This window comes from Nicotiana sylvestris, chromosome 1 (assembly GCF_000393655.2).
Source record: "Nicotiana sylvestris chromosome 1, ASM39365v2, whole genome shotgun sequence".
In the NCBI taxonomy this organism is placed as follows: Eukaryota; Viridiplantae; Streptophyta; class Magnoliopsida; order Solanales; family Solanaceae; genus Nicotiana; species Nicotiana sylvestris.
In genome coordinates this window covers 147,873,854-147,895,071 of record NC_091057.1, presented here as the reverse complement: position 1 = coordinate 147,895,071, position 21,218 = coordinate 147,873,854, and the positions used below count along the sequence as shown (strand labels likewise).

Below are 21,218 nucleotides of genomic sequence, written 5' to 3'. Positions count from 1 at the left end.
GTTGTTGTTGAAGTCAGGAGCCCGCCTGAAGAAAGGAAAAACGTTTTATTTTTAAAAGTTGTTGAAATCTCGCCAGCCTAAAGAAAGGAATGACATTTTATTTTCAAAGTTGTTGTTGAAGTCAGGAGCCCGCCTGAAGAAAGGAAAGACGTTTTATTTTTAAAAGTTGTTGAAATCTCGTCAGTCTAAAGAAAGGAATGGCATTTTATTTTCAAAGTTGTTGTTGAGGTCAGGAGCCCGCCTGAAGAGAGGAAAGGCGTTTTATTTTTAAAAGTTGTTGAAATCACGTCAGCCTAAAGAAAGGAATGACATTTTATTTTCAAAGTTGTTGTTGAGGTCAGGAGCCCGCCTGAAGAAAGGAATGGCGCTTTATTTTCAAAGTTGTTGTTGAGGTCAGGAGCCCGCCTGAAGAAAGGAAAGGCGTTTTATTTTTCAAAGTTGTTGATGAAGTCAGGAGCCCGCCTGAAGAAAAGAATGGCGAATTTATTTTCAAAGTTGTTGGTTGAAGTTGGGAGCCCACCCATATAATAGAGGAATACATTGCAAGTCAGTAAAGCAGAAGAATCCAACAGAAGAATATTATTTGAAAGGAAAAGTCGCATCTTGAAAGAAGCGGCCTATGAACATTGAATTATGCCCAGCATAACAAAGCTTAAATGAAGAAAGCCATATCTCCAGCGGACCGAACCAGACAGTGAGAATTGGTATTCAAAGTAGCAAAAAGTCGGTGTCACCCCCCGTCAGTTCTCAGAAGAAAGAAGCACCGGAATCGACGCAAGCCGACAAGAGAGCAAGGCATCAAGAAGAAATGGAAGATAGATGGGATCTTTGTAATCTGTAATCTAGCCTAACTTCTTGATTTTTCTTTTAAGCATGGTGTAATAAGGAGGTCAGCAAACAAGTAAAAGTAGCATGCAACAACAGTAACATTGCAGTACCATGGTAATCCCAGCTACCAAAACTTCCCGAACTACATTAACCTGATTCCCTTTTAGCCAGGGATACGTAGGAAACCTTTGAAGCAAAGGTTCGGTTAATTTTTTTTCAAAAAATGCTTCACACGGAGTACTCGGATGGGCAAAAATCGCTCACTTTATCTTTGCACGAAAACCCTTCGTGTCTTCGGGCAAAGAGGGGCAGCTGTAAGCACGTGATTTTTGCCCTATGAAAGAATTACTCCCAAAAAATTCAAAATAAAACGATTTTCCTTGGTGTGCAATTTTGAGAATTTTTGTGACATTTTTGGATAATTATTTGTATTTGTCTGTGCATGTTTATTTGTTAAATTAATAAAAAATACAAAAATATGCCGCATTTTGCATGTAGGATTTAATTCTACAATTGTTAGTAATTAAGTTTGTTTTACAAAAATTGAAAATTACAAAAATAGGCATCTTTTGCATTTTTAGCATTTAATGTCCAAATATACAATTTTATGCTTAATTATTACTTAATTGTGTGTTAATTGATATTGGGAGTTAATTTTCGCTTTCATAACTTAATTTAGTTCTATATAATAATTTAAGGATTTTTAGAATTTAGTTTTAGAAAAATAAAAGAAGAAAAGAGAGCAAAAAATATAAAGAAACTCGGAATTGGGCTCTTCTTCAAATTCAAGCTACATGCCCAAAAAATACCCAACCTTCCCCATGACCCGGTCCATCTCGACATGGGTCGACCCGGTCCGCTCCATAACCCAAAGACCCAACACCCCCCTATCTTACATTTTCACAAAACAAACTAAAAAAACCATAAAAACCAAAACCTAAAACACTACCCATCCGCCACCCCCCCTCTTTTTCTTTCTTCTTCTTCAAGCTCCACCATCACCTCCCATGACTGCCCGGCGACCACCCTCCAAACGACCCCTCCAGCGACGCAGCCACACACGGCAACCATGGCTGCTTCCTTTTCCTTCTTCTTCTTCGTTCCTAGCTCCACCATGAACGACCAACAACCATGGTTGTTGTTTCTTCATCTTCACCAGTCTGTCGACCTCCAGTCCAAAAACGAGCTCCACCAAGCAACCAAACAGTCCGACATTGCTACTGCTTCATCTCCTCGTCCCCAGCTGCACCGTCGACGACCATAACGCCATTGTTGCTGCCTTCGTCGAGCTCCAACCTCACACTGCTGCTTCAACATCCAGCAGCAACCAAGCAACCATAGTCGCTACTTCTTCTGCTTCCCGCTGCCTCCAGCCCCGCCAAGCAGCTGGTTCGCCACTGCTGCGTCTTCGTCGTCAACCCGTCGCCATAACTGCCATGGCTAGCCCCCTCGTGGCTTCATCGTCTTCATGGCCAAGCTGCTCCTGCTTCTGCTACGACCAAGCCAAGACGTCGAGCAGCTGCTCTCAACCACCCATACCAGGCCACCATAGCTGCTGCCTCTCCCCGTCACCTGCTGCTTCGTCCAGCGAACAACAGTCCAAACGCTGTTTTCTTCTTCGACTCGTCGCTGCTTCACTTTGGTCGGGGTTTGTCGAAACAGTCCATACACAGTTCGAGTTCATCGTTGGTCAGTCGTTGTTCGTGGTTTCAATCCGGTTAGTGGTTTTGAGTTTCATTTTTGTCCGTATTTTGTTTTTGATATTCTCGAATCTAAAATCGGTAAATGTTTGATTTTTATTTTGTTTGTGTTCATTGTTTTGTTAATTTTTCAGTTTGTTCATGTGAAATTGTTAGTTTAATGTCGTTAGATTCAAATTGAAGTTTAATTAAATATTTCTTCAGTTTGTTTCATGTGTTGTTATGTATTTTTTTTCCAGAAATTGTTAATGTTGTTTAAATCATTTGAATCCGTTGTTTGTTGTTTAATATAGATTTAATTCGTGTTCATTTTGTTTGAAGTTCGTTTTTAATTCAGTGATTTAATGTGAAGTTATGTTTTAGTTTTTAATTTTTTTGATTCAATGTATCTTTGTTATAATTTTGTTGGATTTAATTTAAAAAGATCAATTGATTATTTGAAGTATAGTGATTTGAATATGTTTATTTGTTTTGTTTAAGCTTAATTCGAGTTTAATTCGAATTTGAATAAAACTTGCTTGTTATTGTTGTTGAATCTTTTTATTTATGTCCATACTTTGTTTGATTGTTCTTGAATCCGAAATTAGTATAAGTTTGATTTTCTTGTTTGTTGTTTATCATTTCTGATTATTTCTTCAGTTTGTTTCATGATCTTGTTTAGTTTAATATAGAAATTGTTGGTTGTAATGTTGTTAGATTTAATTTTAAGTTCAAATGATTATTGAATTTAGAAATCTGAATATACTTGTTTGTTGTTGTTGTTGTTGAATCTGAAAGTAGGTTTGTTTGTTGTTAAAAAAATATTTTTCAATCAAAATAATTTTAGTTGTTTCTTTGTTGATCATCATTTAGTTTGAATTTGTTGTTGAAAATTGTTTAGAAATTGGTCATATTTGCTGTATTTTGGTTGAAATTAATTAGGTGAATTGGTTATAGCTGATGGGGGTAAAATGGTAATTTCAGTAAGGTTAGAGGGGTATTTTTGGAATTAAAATTCTGAACAATTATTATTTTGAGTGCTCTGTCAATTAGGATTAAAATAATATTAAAATAATCAAGCATGGGGGACAAGACATAATGGGGGGAATAATGTATTTGTTTAATGTAAGCATGGGGAACAAGACATGGTGGGATTGTGGGGATCAAGAAAAATTATTTAAATAAATAATAATTGTATTTTTTATGTAGTAGTGGGTTTGGTAGGAGAAAGTAGTTGTTTTATTAATGGATTAAAGGGTTTGAGATGAGAAATAAATGGAGAGACTTGATCAGATTTTTAAGGAGAGAAGAAAAAAGAGAGAAGAAGGAAGATAAAAAAAAGCTGAATATTGAAGAGAGAGAAAAATTCCGAAAATACTAAGACTCCAAAAATAAAAAGAAAAACATTCTGGAAAATCAAAGGAAGAATAGTATACACTTGATATACAATCTAAATACTCTGATACGGATTCAGAAATTAAGGGTTGAACATTAATTAGTCTTTCAAAATCTGAAAAGATTCCCTTGGCTTCTGTCCGTTGAATGTTGTCGGTGTTTCTGGATTTTTATCTTGATTTTAAAATCTGTCACTGGTTTCTCGTTGCTGGTTGTTACTGGTTGCTGGGGTTGCTGTTGTTGTATGCCACTGAATTTCTGCTGATCTCCCTTTTCTTTTGCTTCCAATATCAGGTACACGACTGTAACACTTGCTATTGCAAGCTAATAATGTGGAAGCATGAATACATATGAAGAATGAAATTTTGAAGTTTTAATTTCGCTTTTTCTTTGTTCCTTTTATTGATTGTATTTAAGCTATTTCATGTATTACTGAATAATAATTAGAATGAGAGAAAATAACATAAGTTAGCCTTTAATGAATCGGTTTGGCAAAACGGGCTAATTCACTAGTTATGAAGGTTTTAAGATTATCAACAGTAGGTTAATCGTGAACAAGTAGCTAAATTTAGCTAAGGCATGAATTTAAACTAAATTTCGTGAATTAGGCATTAAGGCATGATTTGAGTTCAAACAAGACTAGAAGAACGTTTAAGTTTAATAAACTTTCTAATAAGCTTTAGTAATTATGATTAAATCTAGTTTCAAATAGTTGTGAATAATTAATCTCAATAGTTTTTTTATATATAACAATGCGAGTTTTAATTTAGCTATATTTGATTCTTTTGAATATGAGTTGTCGAATTTGTATTTTATTTATAATTTCGAATTTTTGAGTAAAATTCCTTTTCATCAATATTTGTATTAATCTAGCAATTAGTATGCCATGCTTTCTTAAATAAATAAAAATAAAAATAAAAAGCTCGTAATTAATTAGGATTTTCTCTCTTTATTTTAGAGACTAATTTTAATAGAAAAATGTAGTCGCTTTAAGATTTGTCCATTTAAAAATAAATGAGATGAGATGAGCCTAGTAAAATATATAGATTGCGGGGCCCTCACAAATGTATGTATTATTTATTTAGAACATCGGAGTTGGCCGTCTAGTGAAATTTTATGGCCTTTCCCAAATCAAAAATACGCTAGTCGCTCTAGGCGCGTCTTTAACAAATTATTTTCTTAAATATGGGTGTGCATTTATGTAACCCAAATTCAAATCTCAACGGAGTCAAAAGGTGTCGATAACCACGGGTATATTGACTGTGACGTGGTTTGAAATACGTTTTCACAATATTGCAATTCTCCGTAAAACTATAAAAATAATAATAACAATAAAAGCGGCTAAAAGATAAAATTTGCACATAAGTTTATAATATGTATTATATCAGATAATCAAGCCGAATATAACAGTTGAGCGACCGTGCTAGAACCACGGAACTCGGGAATGCCTAACATTTTCTCCCGGGTTAACAGAATTCCTTATCCGGATTTCTGGTTCGCGGACTGTAATACAGAGTCATTCTTTTCCTCGATTCGGGATTAAAATCGGTGACTTGGGACACCCTAAATCTCCCAAGTGGCGACTCTGAAATAAATAAACAAATCCCGTTTTCGATTGTCCTTTAATTGGAATAAAACTCCTTCACCCCTCGCGCGGGCGGAAAAGGAGGTGTGACAGTCCATACTGTTTTTCTTTCAATTTTTGGGAAGCATCAGAATTCCTCGGGTTCAAACCTTTGGTGAATGCTTCGCTGCCCTTTCGTCCGGAACGACCGGTAGCAACAACCTTTCCATGGGGTTACAAATTCCCGCAAGAATTCGAACTCTCCTTGTGCAATTATGAAAATATCGGCCTTTCAGGCCTGTACCTTTCTGGCCCCGGCATGGGCCTTAATAAAAGAATCCTCGAGCATCTTAAAGGAATCTATGAAATGCTCGGGCAAAAGCGAATACCATATCAAGGCTCCCTTCGTGACAATCTCTCCGAATTTCTTCAGCAACACCGATTCAATTTCGTGAGGAGCTAAATCGTTCCCCTTCGCCGTTGTTGTATATGTGGTGATATGCTCCAGAGGATCTGAAGTCTTATCGTATTTTGGCATGTCCGGCATTTTAAACCGCTTCGGGATCAATTCTGGTACCACACTTGGTTTTTAAGGTAATTGGGTATACTTCTTTGAGTCCGGCCCTTTCAGCACCCGTGGTGCACCCAGGATTTGGTCCATGCGGACGTTCACTTCCCTCATAAACCGTATGAGTTTGTTTTTGAAGGGATCACTCTCGTAATTATGACCCAATCTGTTCCCCTCGAGCTCATCGAAGCCGACCTCACCCCTCTAGGTATTATTGTCGACCTTCTGCGTTGTTTGGTTTGTAGGAGCACCGGGAGGAACTGGACCTCGCCTAGTTGCTTTATTGGAAGTACCCGATATCGCCTGTTTCAGTTCTGTCATTACCGTATCCTGTCGTGTGAGATGGCCTAAAATGGACTCTTATTGCGCTTGCAGGACCCTTACCGCTTCGACGACGTGCTCCTCTTCAGCATCCTTGGGAGTCACTTCTCGAACATGTTGGGGGTATCACCTTCCATGGACCGGTGTGGCCTCATTTCCCCCGCTGCGGGTATCGCTGATCAAATCCTCATTCTGAGGTTAATTTCCTTGGGACTCAAGGTTTTATGTGTTGTTAACATCATTATCTGCCATTTTCTATGATTTTTTGCTTAGAACAAATAATCAAACACGTTAGAAAGAGACAAGGATCAACTTAATCACACAACTATCTAAGCCACACGATGGGCGCCAAACTGTTTACCCGTAAAACGGTACAATTAAATATATGTGGTTTATAGACAAGTGAATTAATTTAATCCTAAAATAATAGAAGAATTAGATAAAAATGTAATATTTAGCCTTGAGATTGAGATGAAATAGTAGAAATAGTAATTCCGGGAGCAAGACTTCCGGGCACAACGACAATGATATCAAAGGACAAGAAGATAAAATTATATTAAACTTTGAATAGAGTGTAGTGTATGTTTGCTAGAAAAATTCATGTCCTTCACAATGATAATAGAGCTCACTATTTATAGCTCCACCTAAGAAAAGATCCTAGGATCAAGCCCCTCTTTAATGTCAATTATGAGGGCCATTGAAGAATTTGTAACGGTGGGCAGTGAATGCCATATTTCTTGTAACGGACATATACTTAATATTGTAGAATATTCTTCATTAGATGCTACTGGATGACAAACATTTATTTTATCTTTATGAGTATCATTCTCTTCGGTAACGGACGGGATCGTTGCCTTTGGTTTCAACTATCTTATGTCTTCGGCTACACATATCATTTCCTCGTGCGATCATTTAATATAACATATTTTAGCCTATACAATATTGTTTTATCTACTTTTTCACGGATAACATCTTGTATTTTCTTTAATTCAAGTTAACTTTTAATCAGCTAGACGATAGAGATTATCATTTTATTCATGGAAAGCTTGTTATTCATAAGTTATAAAATAGCTTATATAGCAAATCTTTACTTGTGATTTAGTATATATATGAACTAAAGACTACAAAGAAATCTTGTGAGCCCCTCGCTAAAGAGGATGATGATGGAGGAAACGAGTACACTTGATCGATTATGAAAGAAACCATCCTTAAAAAAACCAAATTAAGACCAAACAGTAAAGGTAAATTATGCGTAGAAAGCAAGAAATTTGTACTTGCCTATCTACATGATTGGAGGCATCTTATAATAATCTTATTGAGAGAGATGCATCTCAAGAACAAAGAGAATTAACATAATTAATCTCAAAGAAGATTAGTTTGACTAAGTCAATTGTCTCTTCTTCTTAGCCTCTCCCCTTTGTTGCCATTTGCTTATATTTCATGACCCACACCAACCCGCCCGGCCAACAAAAATTATAAATTAAAAACCCTTTTAAAACTCATGATCATCAGTTTGATGATGTAACTACGTGTATACCCACCTCAATAATACTGTACCTCATTTCCTTATTAATTCCATCCTAATATTCGTCAAACACAATTAACCTTTCTCTCTCATGGGACAAAGGGAAGATATACGAACTCTAAGTAATGAATATGAAGTGACAGATATCCTAGGAAGAGGAGGCTTTTCAGTAGTGAGGAGAGGAACAAGAAGGAGAACAGTAAATTCGGGTCAACATCATGAAGTTGTTGCCATTAAAACCCTCCGGCGGTTCGGGCCACCACCGGCGCCGGAGAAGAAAGAAAATAGGTCTGTTATTAATAAGTCTCGAGTACCACAGGCGGCTTTGATATCCGAAACTCTGCTGACGAACGAGCTGTTAGTTATGAGGAAGATCGTGGAAGACGTTTCTCCTCATCCTAACGTCATTCATCTCTACGACGTTTGTGAGGATTCTTCTGGGGTTCATCTTATCTTGGAGCTTTGTTCTGGTGGTGAGCTCTTTGATCGGATTGTCGGGACAGCAAGGTACTTTTGAATAGTACTCCGTCTTTTTCAAAAGGATTAACACTATTTCTTTATAAGTCTTTTAATTTCCGAGGACATTAGCCTTCGTAGGAAGCTGTGAAGATCGAGTATTGGAGTTGTAGGATAAGAGGAGTGACGCCTATTTCTACTTCGTAACTATGTGAGGCTAGTTTGATAGGATTTTTGTCTTAGACTGTTAGTGGTCAATGACGTGTTCTCACTACTCTTTCGTTTTTCATAGTGCCGGAATTATTTACTGGTTATTGCTATTGCTTAGGAGTATTATCTATTTTTTGATTTTTCCTTTGATTTCTGTTGATGATACTGATATATTGTGTCTTTTCTTTTTTCGTTTTCTTGAGTCGAGGGTCTATCGGAAATAACCTCTCTATTCCCTCGAGGTAAGGGTAAGGTCTGCGTATAAATTACCCTCACCAGACCCTACTAATGGGATTTTACTGGGTTGTTGTTGTTGTTGTTGTTGGTTGTTCCAAAAAGATTGACACCTTTCAATATTTTCTTAGTAGGAAGCATTTATAGCCACTCAAATGTTATGGTATGTTTCAGACCACAAGTTTCAAAAGTTTTACGGCCAAATAAATTCTCTGACTTATTTAAGACTACATATCTCAAAAAATTTCCTTTCGTTATTAAAGTTTGTTCATGTCAAATTAAGACAATCTTTTTGAAACAGAGCGAGCTCTATATATCTGCGTGTTTGACGCAAAATTTTAAGGAAAAATAATTGTTGAATTTTTCTAACAGGTATAATGAGGCGGGGGCGGCTGCAGTGGTGAGACAGATAGCTAAGGGGCTAGAAGCGCTACACGGGGCAAGTATAGTTCACAGGGACTTGAAACCAGAAAACTGTCTATTCTTGAACAAGGATGAGAATTCACCATTGAAGATTATGGACTTTGGGCTGAGTTCTATTGAGGATTTTGCAAATCCAGTGGTTGGTTTGTTTGGTTCAATAGATTATGTATCACCAGAAGCACTTTCAAGGGAAAAGATCACCACTAAAAGTGATATTTGGTCACTTGGTGTTATTCTTTACATTCTCCTCTCTGGGTTAGTATGCTTTCTTGGCCTCCTAACTTTCCTTTAAACTAGAATTAGACTTTTATTTGGGATTTGAGACTTTTAAACTAACCAAAAAGGTTGAGAATTTCTTTCATGTTCCAAATTACTTATAAATATATTTAAGAAAGTTGGAACAAAAATTAGAATAGTTTACTTACAAAAAGGTACCATAAAAGGATGCGGTGCAGTGGATAGAGCTGGTCCTCCCTTAACCTTTTGAATGGGCCTTACCCGGTGCTAATTCGGATATAGTCGAGCTCCAATGCGGGTACCGAACACCGGGTGGAAAAACAAAACAAAAAAAAACTTACAAAAAGGTGTTAAGTTATAACAGAAGTACTCCAATGTATAGTAACGAAGAGCTTTAAGTTTATCAAGAAGTGATATTCTTGGAGTATAACTCATATCAAGGTTCAGTTTGAAGATTAATTTGGTAGACTTCTTTAGGTACTAATCACCACCTCAATTATTGGAAGGTACAAAATTTTATGATATTGCTTAATATACATGTATATTTAAGTGACTATGGAATCCTACCTACAAGCTGGTAATATACAAATGATCTCAATTCCTAAAAGTTCTATGAGCTACATTTTAGTTATTTGACTTGCATAAGAGAACATACCTTCCCCAATTTCTCCCTCCAAGGCTCCAACCCCCTTCACCACCCCCCACCCCCCCCAAAAAAAAAAAAGAAAAAAGAAACGAGTACTTACATAAGAAGTAGCCAGCTTGATTTATTATTTACTTTTAATTAAGCAAATTTGCCGTTTTGTTGTGTCGAACCCCACTGATTATGTTTATCTCTTAATTTTTCCTGCTAATTGGTAGAAGGAAAATATGAATTAAACACTTCAGAGCTTCAAGTTCTTTTGTTGGAAGAAAACTAGCTTTTTATACTCATTTTAAAAAAATATTATTTTAAGCGTATATTATGGGTTTTTATGTGGATTTTCCTTGTACCTCAATAATTAATGCATACAATGTCGATTTTCAATTATTGTCCCATAACACTTCAGGTACCCACCTTTCTTCGCGCCGTCCAATCGGCAAAAGCAACAAATGATATTAAATGTAAGTCCTCGGCCTGCTATTTCACATAATTTCCCTCTGATTATTTCATAATTATCTCTCTTTTCTTTTTAATGAAATAACAAATTAATTTTTTTATTTCATACAGGGGCAGTTCAGTTTTGATGAGAAAACCTGGAAAAATATATCTTCTTCAGCAAAACAACTAATTTCCTGTCTCTTGAAAGTTGATCCTAACATGAGGCCTACTGCTCAAGAGGTTTTATAGTTTGCTCCTTTTTCTTAATAAATGCAATCCTTTTTTGTCCTATTTTCTAGTGAAAATATGAGAGTATATCTTAATGCGCTGTTAATTATAAGGGTATTTAATAATCACAACTTCAATGTTATAGTGAAAATCTTGTTACAACAACAACTACGGCCTAGGTGTTGCATATTTAACTGTTCTATTTTATTTTTTTTGGTCACAAAATGTGTTCAAGTTATTAATTTAAGAAAAATTCTAGTGTAAAATTTCTATCGTGAAATCCATCAAAGGTATCCAAAAGAACTTCATGTACAACTTTAACCCCGCCTTTCATTTATCCGAAATGACTGCAATTGGTATTGAAGATAAAATTAATTAAATAGAACTAGATCCTCTCTAAATATTTGAACTTCTAAATGAGAATTACTAAATAATTCAGCATCGTATCTCTTTTTCTTTTGATTCCCCATTAATCCCCTTTGCTGAAGCTATATATGCTTTATTGGTAACTCGAACCCACAACCTTGAGGTCGTAGGGGATGTTGTCCATCTGACAAACCGTCTTGTTGTTCAACATAATATCTGAGCACTCAAAAATTGATTCAAATTTCACCGCTATGCAAATTATATTTTAAAAAAATTTAACATATTATCTCATCTATGGTGTAGATACTTGAACATCCATGGGTGACAGGAGATTTGGCAAAGCAAGAACAGATGGACGCCGAGATTGTCTCCCGTCTCCAAAGCTTCAATGCTCGGCGCAAGTTCAGGGCAGCAGCTATGGCTAGTATCTTGAGCAGCAGCTTTTCCTTGAGAACTAAGAAATTGAAGAAATTGGTTGGTTCCTATGACTTGAAGCCGGAAGAATTAGAAAACCTCAGCCACAATTTCAAGAAAATGTAAGTACCAATTATCATGCTTGCTTTGTTTGACACACAAAGATACTCTTAACATAATGTGATATTGTGGTTAAGCTCGTACGATTTTGCCCCAAAAGCCTCACACCATTAAAAGTATCCAACTCTTTTAAGTAAAAAAAAATTCCTTTTACTTTCTAAGTAGGACTTTGTACACACATCCAACAGTCTCCCTCTTGAACTAAGTTTCATATGACTAATCACCATTTATGGACTAATTTGGAGATTAATTGTGTGACACTCACATGATCTTGAGTATTTATAGTAACCGAAGCTCAAAGGCTATGTATGCTTATTTAAAGCTACGGGCAAAAGTTGTAAACCCCGTAGACGAGCAAAGACTAGAGAGTCAAGCCATCACGCCACACTCCACCATCTCCATAGTCCACTGATCATTGGCTCTGATACCAATTTTTGGGGGTTAATTTCACTTGTGGTTTCTCAACTTTGTTTCAATTTCACAAAAGTCGCTCAATTTTCGTTTATAATTTAAAAGCCATTCAACTTTGCCCACATCACTTAAAAGTCACACCTGATAGAATATAGATATATCATCATCGGAAAAAGGATATGACAAACTTTTGGCTAAAAATGGTCAAATATATCCTTGTACTATTAAATATTGTTTAAATATATCATCTGTTTTACTATTGGTCCAATTAACACTCTACCGTTATACTATGAAATATATTTACCCTTAATATAGACGGAGTGCCACCTCAGGAACGCATGACCCACCCACAATTTTAAATACCCGACCCTTGTTTTTAATCCATTACCAACCCACTACCATCTTGTTTCTATCATCTTCTTCATCTCACAAACTCACTTTTACTTTATACCCAATGTAATTAGTTCTTCAATGTTTCTTAACTTCTTTCTTAATATTTAAGTTTTTCAAATCTGAAATTTTCTTCAGCAAAAGTTTCAGGATTAACTTCTCTATTTTAAATTGATAACTTTTTTTGTTTTTGTTATATTTTTCATGGATCTATTAAATTTCGTTGTATTGTAGAACAAAGATGCGAAGAAAAACTAAGTGAATACTCTTATTACTCATCATCTTCATTTCTTTGTTCTTTAATGGTTCTTGAAGTCATAAAATGAGTTCTTTATTAGCTGAATGAACATGGAGATATTTGATGATTGAGAAATGGAGAAGAAGAACAGATAATAATCAGATATTCAAATCGTATTAGTAGGAAATGGAGTATAAGATCTTAGTAGGAAATGAAGATCTTAGTAGCATGAGATCAGATCGTAATAGTAGGAAATGGATTTTTCTCGGTTGCTTGTCCTTTTTATGAAAACTCCTAATTGTTCACTACTCTATGTCAATTTATTTTTATTTTTTCTTGTGTTCGTCAAATTGTTGGAAGCTTTTTTCCCTTTTTCTTTTTCATATCACTGTTCACAAGATTGTAACTTTAAAGTTAACTAAAAAAAATTGATGAACCTAATTTTCGAAGAAGAAGAAGATGGCTGTTTTTTTGGTTTCTGATTTTGGGTTGAATGTGGGTGATAGGGTTTTTTGATGAAGAAGAAAGAGAGGGTTGAAAAGAAAATGAATAATAATAAAATAAAGAGATTTGGAGGGTAATGGGTTAAAAACAAGGGTGAATTTTAATTTGAACCGGGTATTTAATATTAGGGTGGGTCATTCGTTTCTGAACTGCCACGTGACGCTTCGTCTAAATTAAGGGTAAATATGTTTTATAGTATAACGGTAGGGTGTTAATTGGACCGATAGTGAAACGAATGATATATTTAAATAATTTTTGATAGTAGGGATATATTTAACCCTTTGCCATATTTTTATGCCACGTGAGCAACCACATAGGATTTTAACAACGAATTGGATAGTTTAATACATGTTGTGCCCGTTCTTGCTTGGATGTGAAAAGTCGTAACCATAATTTTTTTTCCTTTATACGTACTAGATAGTTGTACATGAATTATAGTCTGTTTGGCCAAGTTTTTAAAATCAACTTATTTTGAAAAACGTTGTTTCTTAAAAGTACTTTTGATGAGAAGTAGTTTGTGTTTGACTAATTAATTTGAAAAACACTTTTGAGCGGCAATTAATATTTGGTCAAGCTTTTAAAGAGTGCTTTAATGTGTATTTTTCTCAAAAGTGCTTTTGGGAAAAAAACTATTTTTTTCTCTTCTGCTTTTTTTTTTTTTTGTCAACATAAAATTTTTTATTCAACCAATTGTATATATATACATCCACTAGTTCTATTTGGATTCAAAAACTAGCTATCTCTATTCCTACCTATCTAAGAGCATTCACTATTTGTATTTACAAACAAACTATCTATTTTTAGCTAGGATAACTGTTTAATCCATCTAATATCTTCCTCCATTTCTTGTGATTCTGCCCTCTGATATGTAATTGGAGAACAATTTCTCTAAGTCTACGATGACTTAGATAAAATATTTTTTTTCTTCCAAAAACTTGATCAATAACTTAAACTTTGGGGCAAAAAGTATTTTTTTTTTGAAAAAAAATACTTCTAAATTTAGAAAAACTTGGCCAAATAGGCTATTAATCGCATGAATTATAAATGCAAGTCATAAGAAAATTCTTTTAATTGTCACTCTAGCAATATTTTGATAAGGAATACCCACAAATACAGACAGCCTAAGCCGACAGTTTAAACAAAAGAAAGACACAAATATACCACATGGTATCCTATGTGGTTGCTCACGTGGCATAAAAAATAGCTAAAAGTTTGCCATGTCATTTTCCCAGTGATAATATATCCATATTCCATCATATGTGACTTTTAAGTGATGTGGGCAAGTTGAATGAATTTTAAGTTATAAACGAAAGTTGAGTGACTTTTGTAAAATTGAAACAAAGTAGTGGCCACAAGCGAAATTAACCCTAATTTTTTGACTAAAACAATCCAAAGATACTCTTAACATGGTGTGATATTATCCGCTATAAGGTCAAGCATGCACGATTTTCTCCAAAGCCTCACACCATATAGAGTATCCAACTCCTTATAAATAGAGTTTTTTTCCTTTATACTTTTCACGTAGGACTTTGTTAACACACGTCCAACATGATTATTCATCATTTGAGTCTCCAACAATTATCCCAATGATTACATATTTGATTTGGCCTATGGACGCAGATGCAAAAATGGAGAAAATGCAACTTTGTTCGAATTCGAAGAGGTCCTCAAAGCTATGGAACTATCTTCTTTAGTCCCTTTAGCTCCCAGGATATTTGATCTATTTGACAATAACCGTGATGGAACAGTAGACATGAGAGAAATCATTGGTGGCTTCTCAAGCCTCAAGTATTCCCAAGGGGATGATGCACTTCGTCTTTGTTTCCAGGTACAATAATACAATTTAAACAACTATTTCTTTCTATTTTTTTTTTTTTTGTTTAATCTATATGTTTTATACAGTTTAGACATTACTGTTGATACTTTTGGTAATCAGTTGTATGATACAGATCGATCAGGCTGCATTAGCAAGGAAGAAGTTGCGTCTATGTTGAGAGTAATATAGTTTCCCCTTTTTATTTATAGAAATTTAATAATACTTTGTACTAATTACTTAATTGATAAATTAATATTTGTAGGCACTTCCTGAAAACTGCCTTCCAATTAATATAACAGAACCAGGAAAACTTGACGAGATATTTGATTTAATGGATGCAAACAGTGATGGTAAAGTCACATTTGATGAGTTTAAAGCTGCTATGCAAAGAGATAGTTCCCTTCAAGATGTAGTCCTCTCCTCTCTTCGTCCCAATTAATTAATTCCTTTATTGAATTTGTCCTCTTTTAATTTGTAGCACACTAATTGTTTGAATCTCTTAACTTTCTATGACAATGATTTATTATTCTTATGGTACGTATCTTTTCTTTATCATTATCAAATTAAATAGTTTATATCCTTAATTACAACTCCATAATTGTATCGTTTTTCACAAATTGGAAGAAACTCTTGGAACTCTAGATGTGTCTTTCACTCTTTTGGCTTTTTAGGGAGTCGCTATTTTCAATTGTAGAAGGGAAATTTTTGTATTGCAATTTTATATTTTAGAGGGAGATGTATTTGAACACATAATTTTATAATTGTAATGAGTTTAATAGAAAATATTAAAAGATTGAATCGTTAAATTTAAATCTTGAACTCCCCTCTGGCTACACGAGTGATTATATTTGTTAAATTAGAAGTGAGGTCTAAATGAATAACCTTTATATTAACATGCAAAATGAACTAATATATTGGTTTTAAGTTTTGAAATGATGTTTTATTACTTATTTGATTAGGCTTCGTATACAACAAAAATATAATAAATACGGTATTATTTCACAAGTGGAGTTTGAGGAGGATAATATGTTACCCCTATCTTGTGAAGGTAGAAAGGATGTTTCTGATAAACCCTTGACTCAAGGAACATTGAAAATAAAGCAACAAACAATAACAACAAAGTAATAAAATAACGGAAGTGAATGATACAACATCTAATAATAAAGAACTAGGAATAAGAAAATAGAAGAATAGTACTAGTACTACTAGTAAGCCTAGGAGAATCTCACGACCTGTTAACCTTCAACCCAATTCTCAACCATCACGACCCAAAACCAACCCGGTCATGATGGTGCCTATCATGGAACTAGGCCAACCGATACAAACCCCAAACCAATCAATATTATCACTCTTAGGATAAGGTCAAATCTATTTAACAATAAACCTTTGTAAAGTGTTTAAAACAAAAACAACAATGCAGAAAGAAAAGTCTGACATCGGGGTGTCACTAGTCATGAGCATCTACTATATCTGTCTGACAACCACAAGACCAACATGGTCGGAAAAATCACAGAATACACTAAGGGAGAATAAGGAGGGAGAAAAGTAGCGCTGCTATCGCCAGACAGCTACCTTGCTAACTCCGATGAACTTGCCACTGAGACATCAACACCCGCCACCGGGTTCAGACATACCTGAATCTGCACACAAGGTGCAGGGAGTAATGTGATTACGCCAACTCAGTAAGTAATAAAAGTAAATAGAGACTGAGCGGTAGGAAACAAATAAGATCCACACCATGATAAACTCAGTAAGCACAACATGCTTTTAATCAGAGTAGGAGTCAAATAATCTCATTTAAAATCCAGTTTTTTTGGTAAAAATAACTTGAAGATGCTTTCCAACAGTTTCAATAGAGGTTCAATGCAGTTTACAGTAAAAGTAATGAAGATCATAATTGGCTCCTCAGGCAAAATATAGTTTGTATACAGCCCCTTGGGCAGAACCTCTCGATCACTTCTATACATCTCATAACTTAAAAAAATCTCAGCAGAAATAACAAAGCCAAATCAATGAATAAATTCCGAATATCTCGTAAAAATTCCAGTTTCAATGAAAGTTGTTTAAAAATATTTGTTCAACATTTCAACAGAGACTCAATATAAAGAGGAGTGAAAATAGTAATTTCATAAAAACAAGCCCCTCGGGCAAGCCTCTCAGTCACTCGAGACTCAACTCTCATCAATCAGCACTCACGCCCAATAGGTACTTTATAATAACCGTTGCGGCGTGCAACCCGATCCATAAATGTATAGTCAACTGCGCGCAGACTCCGGAGGGGATCCTACAGCCCAAGCGCTATATCGATGTGGGCGTGCAACTCGATCCATATATATATCACTGCGGCGTGCAACCCGATCCATAAATATATAATTCTCACAACCAGTCCCTCGGCCTTTCTCAGTCATCAACCTTACAAACCACTCGGGCTATCATTAAAATAGGGTGCTCAGCCTAAAATATTATTTTTATGCATCAAAAGAGTATTAAATACTGAGTTATGAAATCAATAAAAATATAACATGACTGAGTACAGATCTTAAGTTGAAACAGTGAGAAAATAATAAGGAAAAGCCCCTAAGGGTCCAAACAATTTGGCACGAGACCCAAATATGGTATTCAGCCCAAAACATAGTAATATTTTTTCAAAACACAAGTGTATCAAATAGTTTTCAGTCAAATACGCAACTTAAGAGTTGCTACGGGACGGACCAAGTTACAACCCCCAACGGCGTACGCCCCCACGCTCGTCATCTAGCGTGTGCGTCACCTCAATATAGTGAAATGAAGTGATCTGGGGTTTCATACCCTCAGGACAAGATTTACAATCGTTACTTACCTCAAACCGGACGAGAATCTACTCCACAATGCCCTTGCCTCTCGACTCGGCCTTAAATCATCCCGAATCTATCCAATATCAGAATTATAACATCAATACAAGACAAAGAGACAAAGTCCACGCGCAAATTATCAAATTAAACTCAAAATTCCGAAATTGTCAAACCTGACCCCCGGATCCACGTCTCGAAATCCGATAAAAATTACAACACTAGAATCCTTGTCCTCTTATGAGTTTATACATAGCAAAAACATCAAAATCGAACCTTTAATGGCCCCTCAAATCCTCAATTTTAACTCTCCAATTTCAAGCCCTAATTTCCCAATTTTTCTCCCCTAATCTCTTCAATTCCCATATTTAATCAACTGAAATTCACCATAGATACGAGTATTAAGTTCAAAAAGCTTACCTCAACAGGAGTCCCCTTGATTTCCTCTTCAAAACCCTCCAAAAGCTTCAATCCCGACTTCATAAATGGTGGAATGGGCTAAATTTTGCAAAGGAAAACTTATATACTTTCTGCCCATTAATTTTCGTATCTGCGGACAAAATTTCGCACCTGCGGGCTGCTTCTGTGCCCAAAAATCTACACTTGCGGAGTCCACTTATCCCTTCAGACATCACACCTGCGACCCAGGTCTTGCACTTGCGGTCTCACAGATGCGGTCAAGATCTTCGCTTTTGCGACCAACACTGCTTCTGCGGTCTTATTTACACTCCTGTGACTCACACATGCGTTCCCTAATCCGCAGGTAGGGTTATGACAGACAACAGCAGCTGAAGCTGCTCAATTCCAATTCCCATCTTTTCGAAAACCTTCAGAATACGTCCCGAGGCCTCCGAGACCTCAACGAAAAATACGAACAAGTCACATATCATCATTCAAACTTATACCAACCCTCGGAATACTCAAAACGACATCGAAACACCAAATCGCCCTCTGATTTAAGCCTAAGGATTTCAAAAACTTTTGAATTCCGCAACCGATCCAAAAACCTATCAAGCCTCATCCGAATGACCTGAAATTTTGCACACACATTATAAATGATATAATGAACCTACTCCAATTTCCGGAATCCCATTCCGACCCCGGCATCAAGATTTCCACTGCCGGCCGAAAAATGCCAAATTTTCAATTTCGCCAATTCAAGCCTAAATCTACCACGGACCTCCAAAAGACATTCTGAACACACTCCTAAGTCCAAAATCACCCGACGGAGCTAACCAAATCATAAAAATCCAAATCCTATATCGAATACCGAGAAGTCAAGACTGGGTCAAACATTTCAAATTTAAAGCTTCAAGCTGAGAACCATTCTTCCATATCTATCCAGATTAACCTGCAAACCACAACCGATGATTTACATAAGTCATAATACATCATACATGGCTAGCCATGCCCGAGAACTGGCGAGCGAAGTTCAAATTCTCAAAATGACTGATCAGGTCGTTACATCGACCTTCACACTTCATATCAGGGGTCATGTCCTCGGTAAGTTGAAGACACGATATCTCCCGCCTAATCATCTCTCCTAAGTAATTCTTTGGCCTACCCCTACCCTTCCTCAAACCTGCCACAGTCAACCTCTCATATCTCCTAATTGAGACATCTATGTCTCTCATTTTCACATACCTGAACTATCTCAGCCTCAATTTGTGCAACTAGCTTGTCCTCCACAGAAGATGCTCTCACCTTGTCCTTTATAGCTTCGTTCCTAATCTTATCTTTTCTAATATGCTTACACATCCATCTCAACATTCTCATTCCAACTACTTTCATCTTCTGGACACAAGGCATCTTGACGGGTCAACACCCAGTCCCATACAACAATTAGGCTTCATATAAAACATCTTATTAAGAGTAAAAGTATTAAGATGTATAGCGTTGATGGCCTTTTTTTTTACAGAGTTACAGAGAGCAAGTGACGGGAGCAAAATGGCTTAGGGGAAAGTAATAATGAAATTACGAATATCGCTATGGAGCTAATTATTAAAAATTAGAATATCAAGAAGAGAATATATTTTGTTCAAACTTTAAAACGAGTAAATGTTCATGGGCTTTAGGTTGAAAAAAAAAACAAAATAATAATAATATTACGTATTATTATTATTTACTCTTATTATTATTAGTTTCTCGGCACGTGCGTTGCACGTATATACCGAGTCGTGGAGTACACATTTTATAAAATAATATCAGTATTATTAAAATAAAGATCTGAGTAATTAATAATACACGAAAGAATAAAGTACAAGAAATTCAATACTCACTTGGCAAGAAATACACACAAGGATTTAAAGAAATTAAGAAACCAATATGTTTTAGCAATAAAACCTGTATGTCCAGACTAATTTTATCAACAAAGTATTCCGATTCACCTTGCAAATCAAGAATTAATATTTTGTGCGGTAAAGGAAATACAGAAGGTTGACCAAGCATTCATTTAGCCCAAGTATCTCTACAATATACATCAAGTTGAACACTCTTATAATAGAGCCGAGCATATCCAAAATCGAAAAGGTCATCTCTCTAAATGAAGTAGCAACTATTTAGCTCAAAGGAAGGCCATCATCATATGTTTGAATCAAAGAAACTAATAAATCTAAAGATTAATCCGTCTTCGGCTTCGATTCGTTACGCTCAGAAGCTCCAACAAGCCCTAAAGTCTCTTGCCGCCTAAAACTCTGTCAAGAGAGCGCTGCTTTACGTTTGATCCTATGTACCCATAAAATACTATGCGTTCTCCACTTTCGGATCATGCAAAGAGAGAACGTGTTTTTTCCTCTGACTTTCTCTCTCATTTGCGGAGCGAAGAAAGCGGGCTTTACCCCAGCTACTGCTATCATTGGGAAACCAAAAGAGCTACCGAAAGAAAGGGATGCAGTCTCTCCCTTGGCCTTTGGAGAGGAGAGGGCAGAGAAGAAAACGTCCTTTGCGCAAGTTTTTTTGCTTCCTGCGTCCTTACTAGTAAAAAAGGGGCTCTTCGACTAAGAAGACATTCTGGTAGGAAGGCTGACCACTACATAAGTCGCCATCCGTCCAGGAGAGAGGCAAGCTACCTTTCTTTGATCCCCCTTCCCGGACAGGGAAGAGAACGAAAATGGACCGCAGATGGTAGTCGTTTCAGATCAATTCTTCGCCTATAAATGAAAATGAACGATTAGGCTCATGTTCTATCCTTTCAACAATGCCTATAGACAGAGTGCTTCGTTTCAGATCAATTCTTCGTTGCAATCGCTTGGATCCACCCCCTCGGTGAAAAACCATAATACTCCCTGAGGAATTCCTACTAGCAGAATTCTCTGTACTCGAAGTGAATTGTCTAAGTGCTCTCCTTTGTCTCATTGTTTATCTCGTAATCATTTGATTCCAC

The 21,218-nt window shown here is 36.0% G+C and overlaps 1 protein-coding gene and 1 pseudogene across 2 annotated transcripts; one reads left to right on the top strand and one right to left on the bottom strand.

Annotated features, from left to right (window-relative positions):
• Positions 1-7,850: 7,850 nt before the first annotated feature.
• LOC104215488 (calcium and calcium/calmodulin-dependent serine/threonine-protein kinase-like) lies at positions 7,851-15,540 on the top strand. 2 transcript variants are annotated; one of them, XM_070169090.1, is made up of 8 exons: positions 7,851-8,387; positions 9,153-9,458; positions 10,490-10,544; positions 10,651-10,761; positions 11,419-11,651; positions 14,813-15,020; positions 15,142-15,188; positions 15,271-15,540. In XM_070169090.1, exons 1-7 carry the CDS (start codon positions 7,972-7,974, stop codon positions 15,184-15,186), a joined length of 1,374 nt encoding a protein of 457 aa, XP_070025191.1. In that variant the 5' UTR covers positions 7,851-7,971; the 3' UTR covers positions 15,187-15,188; positions 15,271-15,540. The 2 variants fall into 2 exon arrangements, with proteins under 2 accessions (XP_070025191.1, XP_009763605.2); XM_009765303.2 differs by having other exon boundaries at positions 7,853-8,387; positions 15,129-15,188.
• Positions 15,541-20,454: 4,914 nt separating this feature from the next.
• On the bottom strand, positions 20,455-21,190 carry LOC138880449 (large ribosomal subunit protein uL2mz, N-terminal part-like; annotated as a pseudogene).
• Between the last annotated feature and the right edge of the window lie 28 nt (positions 21,191-21,218).

Coding starts and splice junctions, on each gene's coding strand:
- LOC104215488 (XM_009765303.2), top strand. CDS start 7,972: ATGGGACAAAGGGAAGATATACGAACTCTAAGTAATGAATATGAAGTG. Junction 10,762..11,418: donor TGAGGCCTACTGCTCAAGAG/GTTTTATAGTTT, acceptor TCTATGGTGTAG/ATACTTGAACATCCATGGGT. Junction 15,021..15,128: donor CACTTCGTCTTTGTTTCCAG/GTACAATAATAC, acceptor TTTGGTAATCAG/TTGTATGATACAGATCGATC.